This window comes from Cetorhinus maximus, chromosome 18 (assembly GCF_964194155.1).
Source record: "Cetorhinus maximus chromosome 18, sCetMax3.hap1.1, whole genome shotgun sequence".
NCBI lineage: Eukaryota > Metazoa > Chordata > Chondrichthyes > Lamniformes > Cetorhinidae > Cetorhinus > Cetorhinus maximus.
Window position 1 is genome coordinate 85,816,222 of NC_135896.1, and position 14,311 is coordinate 85,830,532.

At 43.4% G+C, this 14,311-nt stretch overlaps 2 protein-coding genes across 2 annotated transcripts in view; one reads left to right on the forward strand and one right to left on the reverse strand.

Moving 5' to 3' along the window:
- Nucleotides 1-14,311, forward strand: part of srp14 (signal recognition particle 14) — an 82,133-nt gene that overhangs the window by 29,925 nt on the left and 37,897 nt on the right. The gene's annotated exons all lie outside the window — the stretch shown is intronic.
- Nucleotides 1-14,311, reverse strand: part of LOC144693318 (pleckstrin homology domain-containing family G member 3-like) — a 201,215-nt gene that overhangs the window by 16,308 nt on the left and 170,596 nt on the right. The window contains exons 12-17 of the mRNA XM_078563111.1: nucleotides 10,701-10,787; nucleotides 10,071-10,104; nucleotides 8,649-8,750; nucleotides 6,363-6,401; nucleotides 4,096-4,106; nucleotides 414-749 (exon numbers count right to left, since the gene is read on the reverse strand). Coding sequence (XP_078419237.1) covers nucleotides 414-749; nucleotides 4,096-4,106; nucleotides 6,363-6,401; nucleotides 8,649-8,750; nucleotides 10,071-10,104; nucleotides 10,701-10,787 — 609 coding nt within the window. The remainder of the gene's footprint in view (nucleotides 1-413; nucleotides 750-4,095; nucleotides 4,107-6,362; nucleotides 6,402-8,648; nucleotides 8,751-10,070; nucleotides 10,105-10,700; nucleotides 10,788-14,311) is intronic.

The window sequence follows — 14,311 nt, forward strand, 5'->3', positions numbered from 1 at the left end:
AATTGACGCCTGGATGAGAGAACTTGCCTTTCCTGTTGAAGATGATTGACCTGGATTGAGTTCCATTCTCAAAATAAACCCCAAAGAAGAAATGTCACATGTCCAGTCAACTGAATCAGCTTCTATCAGCAGTTCATTGGTTAATGGCGTCTTGACTTGACGTTAGTGTTGAGTATTGATCAAGGTACTTAGGCAGTGACATGTAATTCAGCTCAATGATCCAATGTTTTCCTCATCAAAGCAATCAGAGCCCCAGAGCATGCTGGGATAGCAACAGCAGACACAACAGGTGAGTGTTAAAAAGTTAGTGGTGCAGCCACTTTGAACTGGTTCAAACCAGCGGAGCAGGCGGCCAAGGCTCTTTCCATGCGGAGGGCGGACAGAGAAAGAGAGACAGAAATAGAGGCGCTCACCATGGAGAACTTAGCAGAAAGCAAAGCCCTGGCTCTATAGTGCCAACAGGAGATGGCAGCCAGCAGTGAACTGGCAAAGTCGGCTACCTGGTCGCCCTCTATCATTAATTCCTCTTCTGGCTCCAGGCCTTCTTGGACAAACTCTGTACCTCTCGCCGTTTCCTCCGAATCGCTTGCATTCAGGAGCTCCAAGGAGTCTTTACTCTGGGCCAGGATCTCCTCACTGTCATGCCTCTCACCCTCAGGCTCGCTCGTACTGGACTCCCGAGTACTGACACCAGTCATTGAATTTAAGGAGTCCTTATTGCTCAGAAGCTCTCCATCACTGCCTGCATGCTGTTTGAAGGGGTCAAATGGTTTAGTCATTGGGACAAATGCGCACCAAGGCATTCTATAACTTACAGGTACTCACTGACCACTTCCAACAATGACCATTGATTATAGACTATCTGCGGCAAAGTTAATTCCCCTCATGTAGCTCAGCCTTGTTTAATTCCTACGCAAAATTTTAAGTAGTTGGTTCAGATTGTAGCCATCTTAAATTGGTTGAAAGCAGGGAAGCAGCCTATCCAGATAGACTATTACCTGAATACAACATCGAAAGTTTGTACCTGTGTAACCAGTTTGAATTTGGGGTCATTTTGTTTTCTGATGTCTTTCATTCTATTTCAGGGAGTAAGAAAGACAGAGGCAAAAATAGGCAATTGAAGTTCTCTCATCCTATGTGACAGGTGTAGCTTAGCGGGTACACTCTCAACGTGGGACTGAAGATTGCAAATTTGTTATGACCACAGCCAATGTTATTTGCTGAGCAAGTCAAATCCCAGGGGGAAACTTGTCTTACTAATCATAACCTTTTTGTTGTATTTTGAAAACGAGGGGAAAACTACTGATCCCAGAAGCATAAAATCCCAGTAACACTTCTAGGATTTTAAAATTAGAAGATTTATTAACAAGAAAAAAAAACTTAAGCACACAAGATTAAAATTACGTGGTTAAACAGTCTTACAAAACATTCCCCCAAAAAACCCACTTGGTTGAAACACACAAGTAAACTTCTTGGCAACAGCTCCCTTATAGATTTTTAACCATAAAAATCCAGTAATATTACCCAAGGCAAAAACTGCTGCTACTTTAATAAAGTATACCACACGGCTTCTCACTCTCTTTCACTCTGCTGTAGAAAACCTAAGGAAGTTCAGAAACAGACTGTTTTCTGAAAACAAAGACTTTTCTGGCTTGAAACTGGGTGGCTGCTTCACATTCACAACTTTTCTCAGCACAGAGCTGGTCTCAGGACATCTCCCCCACACAGTCAACACAACTCAACTAAACATCTTTCCTTAAATATCCTTTACCCCCTTGATCTTAGACTCAATTGTTCAATAAGCACCTCTTTGAACTCAATTTTCCCAAAAAAAAATCTTTCATGTCTTCCTATTGCCTCCACTTTCGGGTAAGATAAAATTTAATAACCTTGTTTACTTATGAAGCCTTTGTAAGTTGTAAAAGTCCCAAACTCCATTAGAAACTTAACAGCTGAAAAGTCAAGTTGCTACTTATAATGCAAATTTCAAACCCAACCTATTTACTCATACATTCAACTTCATCATAGCCTCTCATTACAAATGCATGCACCTATCACCTTTCCTTTCATCTCTCTGCTCCCCGAGACAAGCTGTCTTTATTAAACTTCCCTCAGTTTAATGGCACACACAAGGCACACACACACACAGCCTTTTTTATTAGAAACAGAATACCACCATATTCCCAAAAGTATTTTAAAAAATAACATCCATCCTCACAGGTTCAAGTGGCATTATTTATCCCCTTGCCAACATCACAGATTCTCTGGTCATTACTATATTTGTGGAACCTTGCTATGCGCAAATGGCTGCCACATTTCCTGCAATCGTGCCTACACTTCCAAAGTCTTTCGCTGGCTCTGATGCACTTTTCTATATCCTGAGGTTGTGAGAGGCGCTCTATAAATGCGAGAGTTTTCAATAGTTAAATAATTATTGACCACCCTCTCACAGGTAACTAGGAATGGGCAACAAATGCTGGCCTCACCCAGCTTGGCCTACATGTGACTCCAGTCCCACACCAATACAGTCATATCTTAACTGTCCTCTGAAGGGGCACAGCAAGCTGTTCAGTTGTATCAATCTAATATCTTATCAGCGGCATTCACATTCTGAGGGCAAATATAAAAATACAAAAAGATTCACATCCCACAGGACAACATAAACAATTAATAAGCATCATTATCCTGTGATCTTCCCATATTTCCCTTGCTGTTATACCAGGTCTCTAAAGAGACTGGAGCTGTGATATTTGTTCCAACATGTTGTTTTGTATATCAGGTTCATAGCTGTTTTGCTTGCGGAGTGGTTGGATGGATAGAGAGAGATTTTGGAGGGGTGGTGAGTTGGGTGGGGGGTGGGGAAGTTGGAGGCATCCAGGGAGAGTATGTTTGAAATTTGTCTTAATTGAAAATACCGTGGCCAGTAGTTTCCCTGAAATACAGGGTGAGCAGCCCGATTTATTATTTTACCTGTTCTTTTGTGTTTGTATCAATGCACAAGCAAGAGTTAATGCATTTTAGAACAGGCAGAGACATCTTAAGACACCTGTTTCAAAATGGAGCTGGCCATATGGAGATTGTGGTAGCAGGACGGTAAAATCCATGACTCCATTTTGAGGCCATGTTAACACCTGGGGAGGGGAGTCAAGATCAACCCTATGAGATTGGTAAAGTAGCTGAATTATTCAATATGCACATCAATCTTTGGCCTGTTAGCTGGCTTTCCTGCCAAGATCTTCTAGGCATTTTGTTTAAACTTTGTTAATTGAGTGGATACAATTCATCAGCACAACATTCGAGTCTACACGGACTTGGCGTCAAATTAACAACCCCACCAGGCTGTTGTAGCAGGGGGAATAATGGACTAATGCCTCTAGGCAAGTACCAACCCGGTGCCCACAGGGTAGGGGTACAGTGAGGCAGTGGTGTGCCTTGTTACCTGGCTGAAAACTGCCAGCTCTAGCTCCGAGCTGTGACCCGTTCTCTGATCTGTTCCTAAAATAAAATGCATGAAAGAAAGAGCCTGGTTCCTGCACTAATGGGCAGGGTATGGGGTTGGGGTGGGAAAAGACTTACAGAAAACTCCATGACGTAGATTTATCACCTTCAAGGCAAATGGAGTTTCCAACACCTGAGACAAACAATTAGGATCAGGACTGAAGACTGACTCAGCATGGTTACACAGGGGCCAGACAAGCTCTGATTGAGCCTCACTCTGTGCTAAGTTAGGCTGATGATATCCAGAGCCCTCATGGTGATGCAACCATTGGGGTCACTATGTCCAAGTTAGGAAGATGGGCGTGGGGTGGGAGTGGGGAGAGACTGCATAAACTGAGGGTCCATGACTGTGATGACTGTTGGACAGCCGATGCAAATGTGTAACGCAGCCAGGTCAAATAGCTTGCTAGGCACTCCTGAATCCTGGAGCGAGGCGGACCATCCACAGTCTGGCTAAAAGTTTAACCCTTATTTGAGAAGATGAGGAGGAATGACGAACATTTCAATTACTGTGGAAATTACCCATTAGCGGCAACATACTCAATAAATAAATATACAAGAATTACAGTGCAATTAAAGGAGAGGTGTTGGTCTTACCTTCAGAGAAACTGCAGAGTTCAAGGGGGAGCCGTCATGTCGAAAGGAAGAGGTGTGGGAAAGGAGGAAGAGAGAGAGAGAGAACGTTAGACATCACGTATAGGAGGCCTGCCCAATGGGGAAATGGGCAATCACACAAACAGGCAATGATGTTTGAGTGGCACTGGGAGGAGAAACCACTGCCCACCCTCTCAGTTGATGACACTGTATGACGTGTAATGGGAAAGGTGGAGGGAAAGTTTGAGAATAGAGTGATGGAAGAAACTGATTAGTTGCTAAGAAGGAAATACGAGTATTTATATAGTGTCTTTCATGACCTCAGGATGTCCCAAAGTGCGATACAACCAATGGGGTACTTTCTGAAGTTTAGTCACTGTTGTAATTTAGGAAACGTGGCAGCCAATTTCTGCACAGCAAGCTCCCACTATCAGCAATGTGATAATGACCAGATAATTTTTTTTTAAATGTTGTTGTTTGAGGGATAAATAAATGTAATGAATGTCCTTTCTTTGGGAAAAGTGCATTGGGATTTTCTTTTTTACATCCACCTGAGGGGGCAATTGGGACCTCGGTTTAACATTTCATCCAAAAGCTGGCACCTCCAACAGTGGAATGTTTCCTCAGTGCTACTTTGGAGTATTGGCCTAGGTTTTGTGCTCAGGTCTCTGGTGTGGGACACGAGCCCACGTCTTGACTTTAATGTCCCTTGGAATTCACCCTGCTTCAGACCACTATCCAGCCACCTCAAACCTCAAAGAGAGGGTATGTGAATATGGGGCAAATGGAGAAAAATCAGAACGGGAACAAAGTCACTTGAGGGATCAGCCATGACTCAGTTGGCAGCCCTCTCGCCTACGAGTCAGAAGGTTGTGGGATCAAGTCTCATTCCAGAGACTTGAGCACAAAATCTAGGATCACATTCCTGTACAGTGCTGAGTGGATGCTGCACTGTTGAGGTGAGGTTTTTCAGATAAGACATATGCCCTCTCAGGTAAAATATCCCATGGCACTATTTTGAAGCAGAGGGGCAGGGTGTGGGGAGAGGGTTAAACCAACATTATTAAAATAGATTGTCTGGTCACTATTACATTGCTGTTTGTGGGGTCTTACTGTGTGCAAATTGGTTGCCGTGCTTCCTACATTACAAGTGACTCTGCTTCAAAAGTACTTAATTGGTTGCAAAGTGCTTTGACACTGAGGCTGTGAAAGGTGTTATATGCTAGGTCCAGTCTTTCTTTTACAGTCCAACAAGTTCATCCTTGCATGATGGATAAATGCCATTGAGGACCACATCCGTTCATCTGTGCTCCCCCACGCAGGCTAATAGCCCATGGACATTCGCAGTCTTCACAGTGGATTGAGTTACCAGAGGTGCCTAAGAAACCACTATCCCAGTAATGGATATGCACCTTCAAGGAAAGGAGAGGAATAGGGAAGAACTTCATTCCGTGTCAAACACTAATGTTTTTTACAGATTGCTTTTGATCCTGCCATCTGCCTTCATTTCTCAGAATTTAATCTTTAAGTAGCTATTTTTACATCTAGAAATAAAATATCACTCAAAGTCTTGATATTCACTAATGTTTGGAGGGAGATAGATTGACCAGAACAATACCGGGGCTAAAAGGGTTTGATTATAAGCATGGGTTGTATAGATCAGGCTTGTATTGCCTTGAGTATAAACACTTATGGGGTGTTTATGAGGATTTGATAGGGTAGATAGACAGAAACTAGTTCCTCTGGTGGGGGAATCCAGAATAAAGGGGCAGAACCTTAAAATTAGAGCCAATCCATTTAGGGTGATATTGGAAATCATTTCTTCACACAAAGGGTATTGGAAATTCATAGCTCTCTTCCCCAAAAATCTGGGGTCAATTGAACATCTCAAAGTTAAGAAGGATAGATTTTTGTTAGTTAAGTGCATTAAGGATTACAGAAGCAAGGCAGGGGGATGGAATTAAGATGATCAGCCATTGTCTCATTGAATAGCGGAACAGATACAAAGGGCTGACTGGCTTCCTCCTGTCCCTCTATAGTTAAATACCATCGCTAGCATCATTAGCTGAAACAGGTCGGGGATTGTGGAGGGAGGGGGTTTATAAGAAGGGTGCAAGGTGAAGAATGGCCCTTTGGATGAAATACTGCCTGCACCCGTGGAGCTCATCCGCTGCAAGAGGTGGCACCTTCAGTGGAGAACCGCAGGGAGCAGGAGCATCTGAAGGTGGAGAAACCAGGTATTTATTTTTCTTGGGAGTAAATTCACTCACCGCTCTGCACCAGAGATTTCAGGATTTGTTTCGTCGGCTCTGTGAGGGAAAAGGAATGGGAAAGACAAAGGTATCCTGTCAGATTATTGCCATGCAAATAAATGGGGCCAGAGCCTTACATTCTTGTCACCTGAGTTGTGAAGACTCCGGTTCAGAGCACATTAACCGTTGATTCATGTTCCCTCGTCTCCAGATTGCTGACGTTTTCAGCGCAGTGGGTTTGCAGCAGTCACAGGCTTGGGCAAAAACATTTTTGGCCCAATAGCCCATTGAGAACTGCACTCTTCCAACTCTGGCTTCCCACTCCTTTTGTCCTGCCATTGGTGGCCATGCCTTCAGCTGCCTAGGCCTTAAGCTCTGGAATTATCTCCCTAAACCTCTCTGGCTCTCTCCTCCAAGATGCTTCCAAAAACCAACTCTTTGACCAACCTCATGTGACTCGGTGTCAAGCTTTGTCTGTTAGAGTTCCTGTGAAGCAGCTTGGGATGTTTTACTACATTAAAGGTGCTATATAAATGCTAGCTGTTGTAGTTATTATTGTTTAAAGTATGTGGAGTGTAGATCCCTTTGCACTCGAATGTGCCATCCATTTCTTTATTGCAGTGCAGAAAATCAGTAGTGATAATTTCACTGGACTAGTAATCCAGAGGCCCAGGCTAATGCTCTAGGGACATGGGTTCAGATCCCACAACGGCATCTGGTGGAATTTAAATTTAGTTAATTAGACCTGGCGTTGAAAGCTAGTCTCAGTAATGGTCACCATGAAACTATCACCAATTGCCGTAAAAACCCATCTGATTCACTGCTACCCTTTAGGGAAGGAAATTTGCTGTCCTTACCTGGTCTGGCCTACATGTGATTCCAGACCCACAGCAATGTGGTTGACTCTTAACTGCCCTCTGAAATAGCCTAGAAAGCCACTCAGTTCAAGGGCAATTAGGGATGGGCAACAAATGGTGGCTTCGCTTCACACCCACATCCCATGAAAAAATAAAATAAAAAATAAAAAAAAACTCACTTGGTCTTCCTCTTTGATGATAATTGATGGCTGGTATAAGCACAAATTTTAAGGTAGGAAGCACCTCTTTCTTCAAAAAGGTACAACTCATAAACTGTATATTGTTTATTGTGAGGGGAATTGATTACAAAAGTAGGGAGGTTATGCTTCAGTTGTAAAGGGCACTGGTAAGACCACATCTGGAGTATTGTGTAGAGTATTGGTCTCCTTATATAAGGTAAGATTTAAATGCGTTAGCAGTTTAGAGCAGATTTACCAAACTAATACCAGGAATGGGCAGGTTGTCTTATGAGGAAAGGTTGGACAGGTTAGGCTTGTATCCACTGGAGTTTAGAAGAGTAAGAGGCGACTTGATTGAAACGTTTAAGATCCTAAAGGGTCTTGACAGGGTGGACGTGGAGGGGATGTTTCCTGCTGTGGGAGAATCTAAAACTAGGCGTCACTGTTTAATAATAAACTGATTAACAAGGGGGTAAAAGGTTATTGGGGGTAGGCTGAAATTTGGGGTTGAGGTTACAGTCAGATCAGCCATGATCTTATTGAATGGCAGAGTAGGCTTGAAGGGCCAAGTGGCCTACTCCTGCTCCTAATTCATATCTTCGTATGTAACTTCAACAAAACTTCAACAAAAATGAAACTTAACAAATCAAATTAAAACTTGATTTTCGGGGATCGAGAAAGCACTCCAGTCCCTCTGATGCCCAACCAGTTACAGAAGGCCTCAAGTGGGTAGCACATGCTCCCTCTGCAAGGGATAACCAGATGCAAATGTATCCGTGTGAAGAGAGATGGGCAATCAAGCCGAACAATACTGCCCCTTCTCTTGAATGCATGCTGCCTGGACTTGTGATGCCACCTTGGCCAGGCTCAGCCTGCACTATGCTCACTCCCCTTTGCACTGTATGGCCAAAAATCAGGAGCTTAGGACTGAAGTTTAGTCAGAAACCGAGGAGCAGCCCCTTCAAATAATGGAAGGGGAGGCTGCGCCCTCTCGCACTCAAAGTAGGTATGAAACAAGGACTCCACCAGGCCACAGATTGTAGGTGGCCTAGGAGTCTGTAAATCTGTTTAAAAAATTGTTGCATGGGACTGGACAGGCTGAATGGCCTCCTTCTGTGCTGTAACCATTCTATAACCGCTGTGTACAACACTCCCCATGCCAATTCCCCAGTCAGTCAAATGGAGTTGGGTTAAGATTGGAGGGGGAGGGGATTCTTCCTGCTCCCTGTGTCCATTACTTGCTTGTCAGCCTCCAGACTAGACCTTACCAGACTGCCTGCGACCTCTGCGACAGCTCAAGAATTCCTCCATTGGTTGAGTTGACATAGATTTTTTTGATCGTTCCGGGCTGTACCGGTACTTGGAAGGATCTAGAAGGATCACAGCAGGAAGAGCAATTATGTATCAGCCACTGGGTCACAACCAATTACATAACAAACATATAATCAATACTTAAGAATATAGGAATAGCTAAATGAGAAACGGTCAAGGTTCATCTAGTTCATCTACCATTCTGCTAATCACCTGATACAATAATGATGAATTTGTTGACTAATCATATTAATCTAAAATAGTCTCAGGCATGGGTCCAAAGTCATCTTCTTGTTCCAAGTATTCTGTCATTACCACATGCCATGTCTCAAAGTACTCATATACTGTATCCCAAAATATTTTATTCCAAAAGAAATCAATCTAACTTGCATTTGAATGAATCAGTGCTAACTGCTTCCACTGTGCGCCACAGGGAGTCCATTCCTTAGATTAAGCACTCACTGAAATATCGTTTCTGCAAGTTAGTTTTGAATTTTCCAGTTATCAGGAGCAAGCTGTGTTCTCTGGATCTAATGTTCTGAATAAGCTGAAACATTATCTAGTCTCTTTAGCATGCTAACAACAGGGAACAATTGACTTTTGTGGGGATTGCCTTTTGTAGAAGGGTAGGGTTGACCGAGGAACCAGGCACTTCACGACAGCAGTCCTGGGTTTGCTGCATGCAGGCAGTCCGTCCATGGGCAATGGTGGGGACTGTCGCATTTTTTAATCTTTGCGTCACATGTTCCCAGGTGAGAGTTAGGGCAAGACCTCTCTCTACTGTACCCCAACAATTAGCCTCCGCTCCAACCTCAATACAAATCCCCCTACTGCACTAGGCTGGTCGTCTTAATTCCCACATTGAGTATTCTTGTGGTTACTCTGAATGTAATGGACCATGTAGTGACTAATTTGGGGCAATTTTATACTGGGGACTTCAACCTACTGACAGTGCTCCAAATCTAATAAGGGATCCTGTCTGGGATATGTTCAAATTCATGCCCCAGGAATATCAAAACCATTCAGGCTCCACTCTCCCCAGCCTTTTTTTTGTTTGATATGGTGGAGAAAAGAAACATAGATTTCCAAATGAAATGTTTAAAGCATTAAGGTAACTTGCCATAAAAACAGAAAGTGCTTGAAATACTCAGCAGGTCTGGCAGCATCTCTGGGGAGAGAAACAGTTAACGTTTCAAGTCCAATATGACTCTTGTTCAGAACTGAATAAGAGTCATTTTTGACTTAAAGCAGTAACTATTTCTCTCTCCACAGATGCTGCTGAACCTGAGTATTTCCAACACTTTATTTTAATTTCAGATTTCCAGCACCCCCCCCCACAGTATTAAATTAATTTATCAGTTTGAGAATGTGTTACTTACAGTAGGAATCCATTTCCAAAATGGCTTCCTTGGCCTGAAAGGAAACAACAAAAATGTCAAGATGCTTCAAAGCAAGAGGCAAAGGGAGCAAAAGATACTCCATCAGCATCACCCAGTTTAGACCATGGATAGCTGGCATCATGAGCAACTGCTTAATACATCACGCACTATATTAGATAAGCACAGGCAAAAAGCAAAATACAATCCAGGTCACGTGCATCAGTGGTTGAAGGCACTGCACCAGCAAGGCACCAACAGCGTGAAACCCTTCATCCCAACAGTTTGGACTGGGTTGGATTAGAGCAGATTGGATTAGAATGGGTTGGTTAAAATAGGATGGGATAAAGTAGGTTAGATTGGACTGGAGTAGGTTGAGACCAAAGCAGTGACTCATAGGTGAAAGGGCATCTTGCTTATCCACATCAGCATCCATCATCCACCTCAGCGAGGACATTCATCCTGAAGATGTCTGTGCGGGGTTTGAATGCAAGGCCCAGAGGTGGATGATGTTAAATACTGGCCGTTATAACCATGATGAAGCTGGTATTAAACGCTGCCTCCTAATGACTTTGATGGACCTGGTATTGAGTACCATGCTATGCAGCCTGTTATGATTCATTAGCGGCTCACCTTCTGCGGAATGATGGCGTGATGATTCTCTAGAATCAGCCTCTTTATGTGATGTGTCCAGAGACGCTTTTCTTCCACTGTCTTTGCCTGTGAAAGACCAGAACGTCACAGCGTCATTGTGATGTGGAGACAATGAAACAGTGGTTTGAGGAGCACCGAAGAAACACTCCAGGACAAGGCACTACATTGTATGGAAACTTTTCATGAAGGCCAAAGTGACAATATGCCTATTATTTAAGTAAACACATTAGGACAAGATTTGATCGATTGGGGATCCATTGTCAAAGTCTCTGAGACACAATGTTGTGTGTTCAAGCTCTAACCCAGTGACTTCAGCACAAAATGAAGTACTCAGAGTGCAGCACTGTCAGAGGTGCCGTTTTTTGGATATGACATTAAATCAAGCCCTCTGAAGAGATCATAAAAATCTCACAGCACTATTTTGAAGAAAGTAGTTCTCTCTGATGGCTTGACCAATATTTATCCCTCAATCAACATCACTAAAGGCACATTATTTGCAGGTGGTTTTCAGTAGTGTTCCCAAGGTCAGTTTCGGGCTGGATTTTCACCATCGAGAAGAGGAGCTCAAGTCGGGAAATTTCCCGACTCAGCAGACTCATCTTCTCTAAAAGGACCCCCCCCTCTATTGGCCATATTTTCATAAAAGCAAAATACTGCAGATGCTGGAAATCTGAAATAAAAACTCTCTCCACAGATGTCAGGAGGCCTGCTGCCTCAGGAGGCAGTTCGGAGGTGGCCACGGAGGAGTGAGTGTGCTGAGGCGAGCTGATTACTAGGTCCCAGTTGCATTAAAGGCTGTTAGGCCCTCTAGCCTTCACGCTTCATGCACTCCCATGCCACCTCCATGTCCACTAGCTCAGTACTATAGAAGCAATGAGTCATATAGTAATAGCCAGTCCTAAAATACTCATGAAAAAAAAACACCCATTCAGAAATCTGCTTTGAAAAGACTGCTACTTTAACAACCCTATCAAAAAGTGTCAATCTGACAGAGCTACTATAGTATCAATAAAAGAAACTCTATCTCACTTGACACCTCTTAAAATTGTCCAAATGCACACACAGATATTGAAAGAGTTCAAAAATAATAAATTATAACATCATAAAGGTGTTATTCAAAGCAAACTCTCCACTTGCACCTTTGAAAACAGACGTCTGGTGAGCTAATCCATCAGAGAGTCTTGGAGCTCAGCCAAGCATTCATAATGAGGCCATCTGTGAACTGTATCAACAGAAACAGGTGGCCGGGCATCTGTTCCTCCCACCTTCCACTTTTAAAGGGCTCCCGAGGGGGCCTGACTCCATGAAAATCCAGCCCTGATACTCAGCTGTAGGGAACAGCATTAAAAAGTCTGCAGATGATAGAAAACTTGTTCATTTAGTAGATAGTATGAGGATTGCTTCAGGATGACAGAGGATGGTGTAATGTGCAGAGGTATGGCAGAGTCCAGTGCAGAAAAGTGTAAAGTTATGCACTTTAGGAGGACATTTACTAAAAATGGCACAATTTTATAAAGGTTAGATGAGCAAAGGTGTTGATATGCACAAATCCTTAAAGGTAGATGGGGTGGTTAGGTGGTTAACAAAGCATATGGGTTACTTGAGTTTATAAATACAGGCACAGAATATCAAAACAAAGAGATAATGTCTGAACTTTATAAATCGCTGGTTAGGCCTCAGCTGGAGTATTGTAGACAATTCTGGACAACACATTTCATATGTTAAAGCATTAGAAAGGGTGCAGAGGAGGCTTACCAACTTGTTACCAGGGAGAAGGACTTCAGTTATGAAGAGCGATTGGAAAAGATAGGACTGTTCTCCTTGGGACAGCGAAGATTAAGAGGTGACTTAATAGATAGAGGCTTTCAAGATGATGAAAGGTTTTGATAGAGTTGAGACAGAATAGGTCAACAATCAGAGGTCATGGATTTAAAATCATTTGCACTCAGAGAGCCATGGGGATCTGGAACACTATACCTGAAGGAGTGGTGGAAGCTTACTCCATAAACAATTTCGAAGGGGAGTTTGACAGGGAAACTACAGGACCACAGAGAAAAAAGGCAGGCACATGGGACTAAGAACAACTGGCCTTTCAAAGATCCTATGGATCTTTGAATCATAGGGACTGCCCTTTGCAATGTTACTATTTACTTAGACTCACAATCCTAATCGTCTCTTGCAACTGCACATAAAGTGATGCCTTGCTGTGCTCAGGGACCTGCAATTGCCCTCCAAAGAAAACTCCAGGGGCAGAATTTTCTGCCTGGCGAGCGGGAGGGCCCAACCCAATCTCCGGCGGGTGGGGAGCCGATCCCTGCTGGAGAAGCGGGCCCCGCCGCCATTTTACTTTGGCCCGCCCAGCGTGACATCTGGCAGGAAACGCTTTGCGCTTCCTGTGTGGGCCAGGGGGATTCCCCAAAAACAAGAGTGCGCTCTTTCGTGCACGCGCACATCTCCCTGAGGCTAAGTGCTGCCTCAGGAAGATCACTGACACTTTTAAAAACATTAAAAATAGAAAAAAAAAATCCTTAACATGTCCCCCTCATGTGACAATGTCACAAGAGATGGGACATGTTCTTAATTTACACTAAAACTTTATTAAACCTTTTAAATCCCTACATGAAGCCTCATTCTGCCGGTGGATGAGGTTTCATGTTTTTTCTATTTGCCGCTGGGGTTCCTGGCCGACCCGCCAACCTTAAGGTTGGACGGGCAGGTCCTTTAATTGTTTTAATGATCCTGTCAATGGCCTCAATTGGCCATTGACAGGTCGGCGGGCCCGCAGCTGATTTTGTATCAGTTGGTATCCTGAGAAATGAAGGCTGATACTGCCCATCAAAAGCAATCTGTAAATAATTTAAGAATCCCTTACACTCCTCCCCTTTGTTGTTGACCCATTACTGAGTTAACAGTCCCTTAGGCATCTCTGGTAACTAAACCCACAGCAGATCAATTTGAGTAATTCCAATGTGGGGTTAGCAGAGACCTGCCCACGCATCCCTCAGTGGCATTTGTTGGTCTAACAGGGATGAGCCTGTTCGACTCTAAACGAAGAACTTACCTTTATACAGCACCTTTCAAAACCTAGTCACTGTTGTAGTGTCGGAAACACAATAGCCAAATTTGTGCATAGGAAGGTCCTGTAAATGAGGTACACGACCATGTAATACGTTTTAGTGACGTTGATTGGCAACAAACCTCTATCAATCTCAATCGTGAAAACTCCAGTTGACCCCCAGGACATAAAACCCTCTGGGGGCACAGAGTTCCATATTTTCACTGTCCTTTAAGTGAAGTAGCGTTTTCTGACATCACCCCTGAATGGCCTAGCTCTCACTTTAAGGTTATGCCCCCCTGTTCTGGATTACCCAACTAATGAATTGGTTTCCCTCTATCTACCTTAACAACTCCTTCATTAATAAGAGCTTCTCAATCTTTGATACTCAAGGGAATACAAGCCTGGCCCTACAATTTAAACCTTGTACTGCCTGGTCTGCTTGGATGCCTGGCTGGGCACTGCACTATGGCATCTCCATCCTCTTTGGAAGAAAGGAAAAAGAGAGACCAGCCCAAAGCAAATAATGAATTTA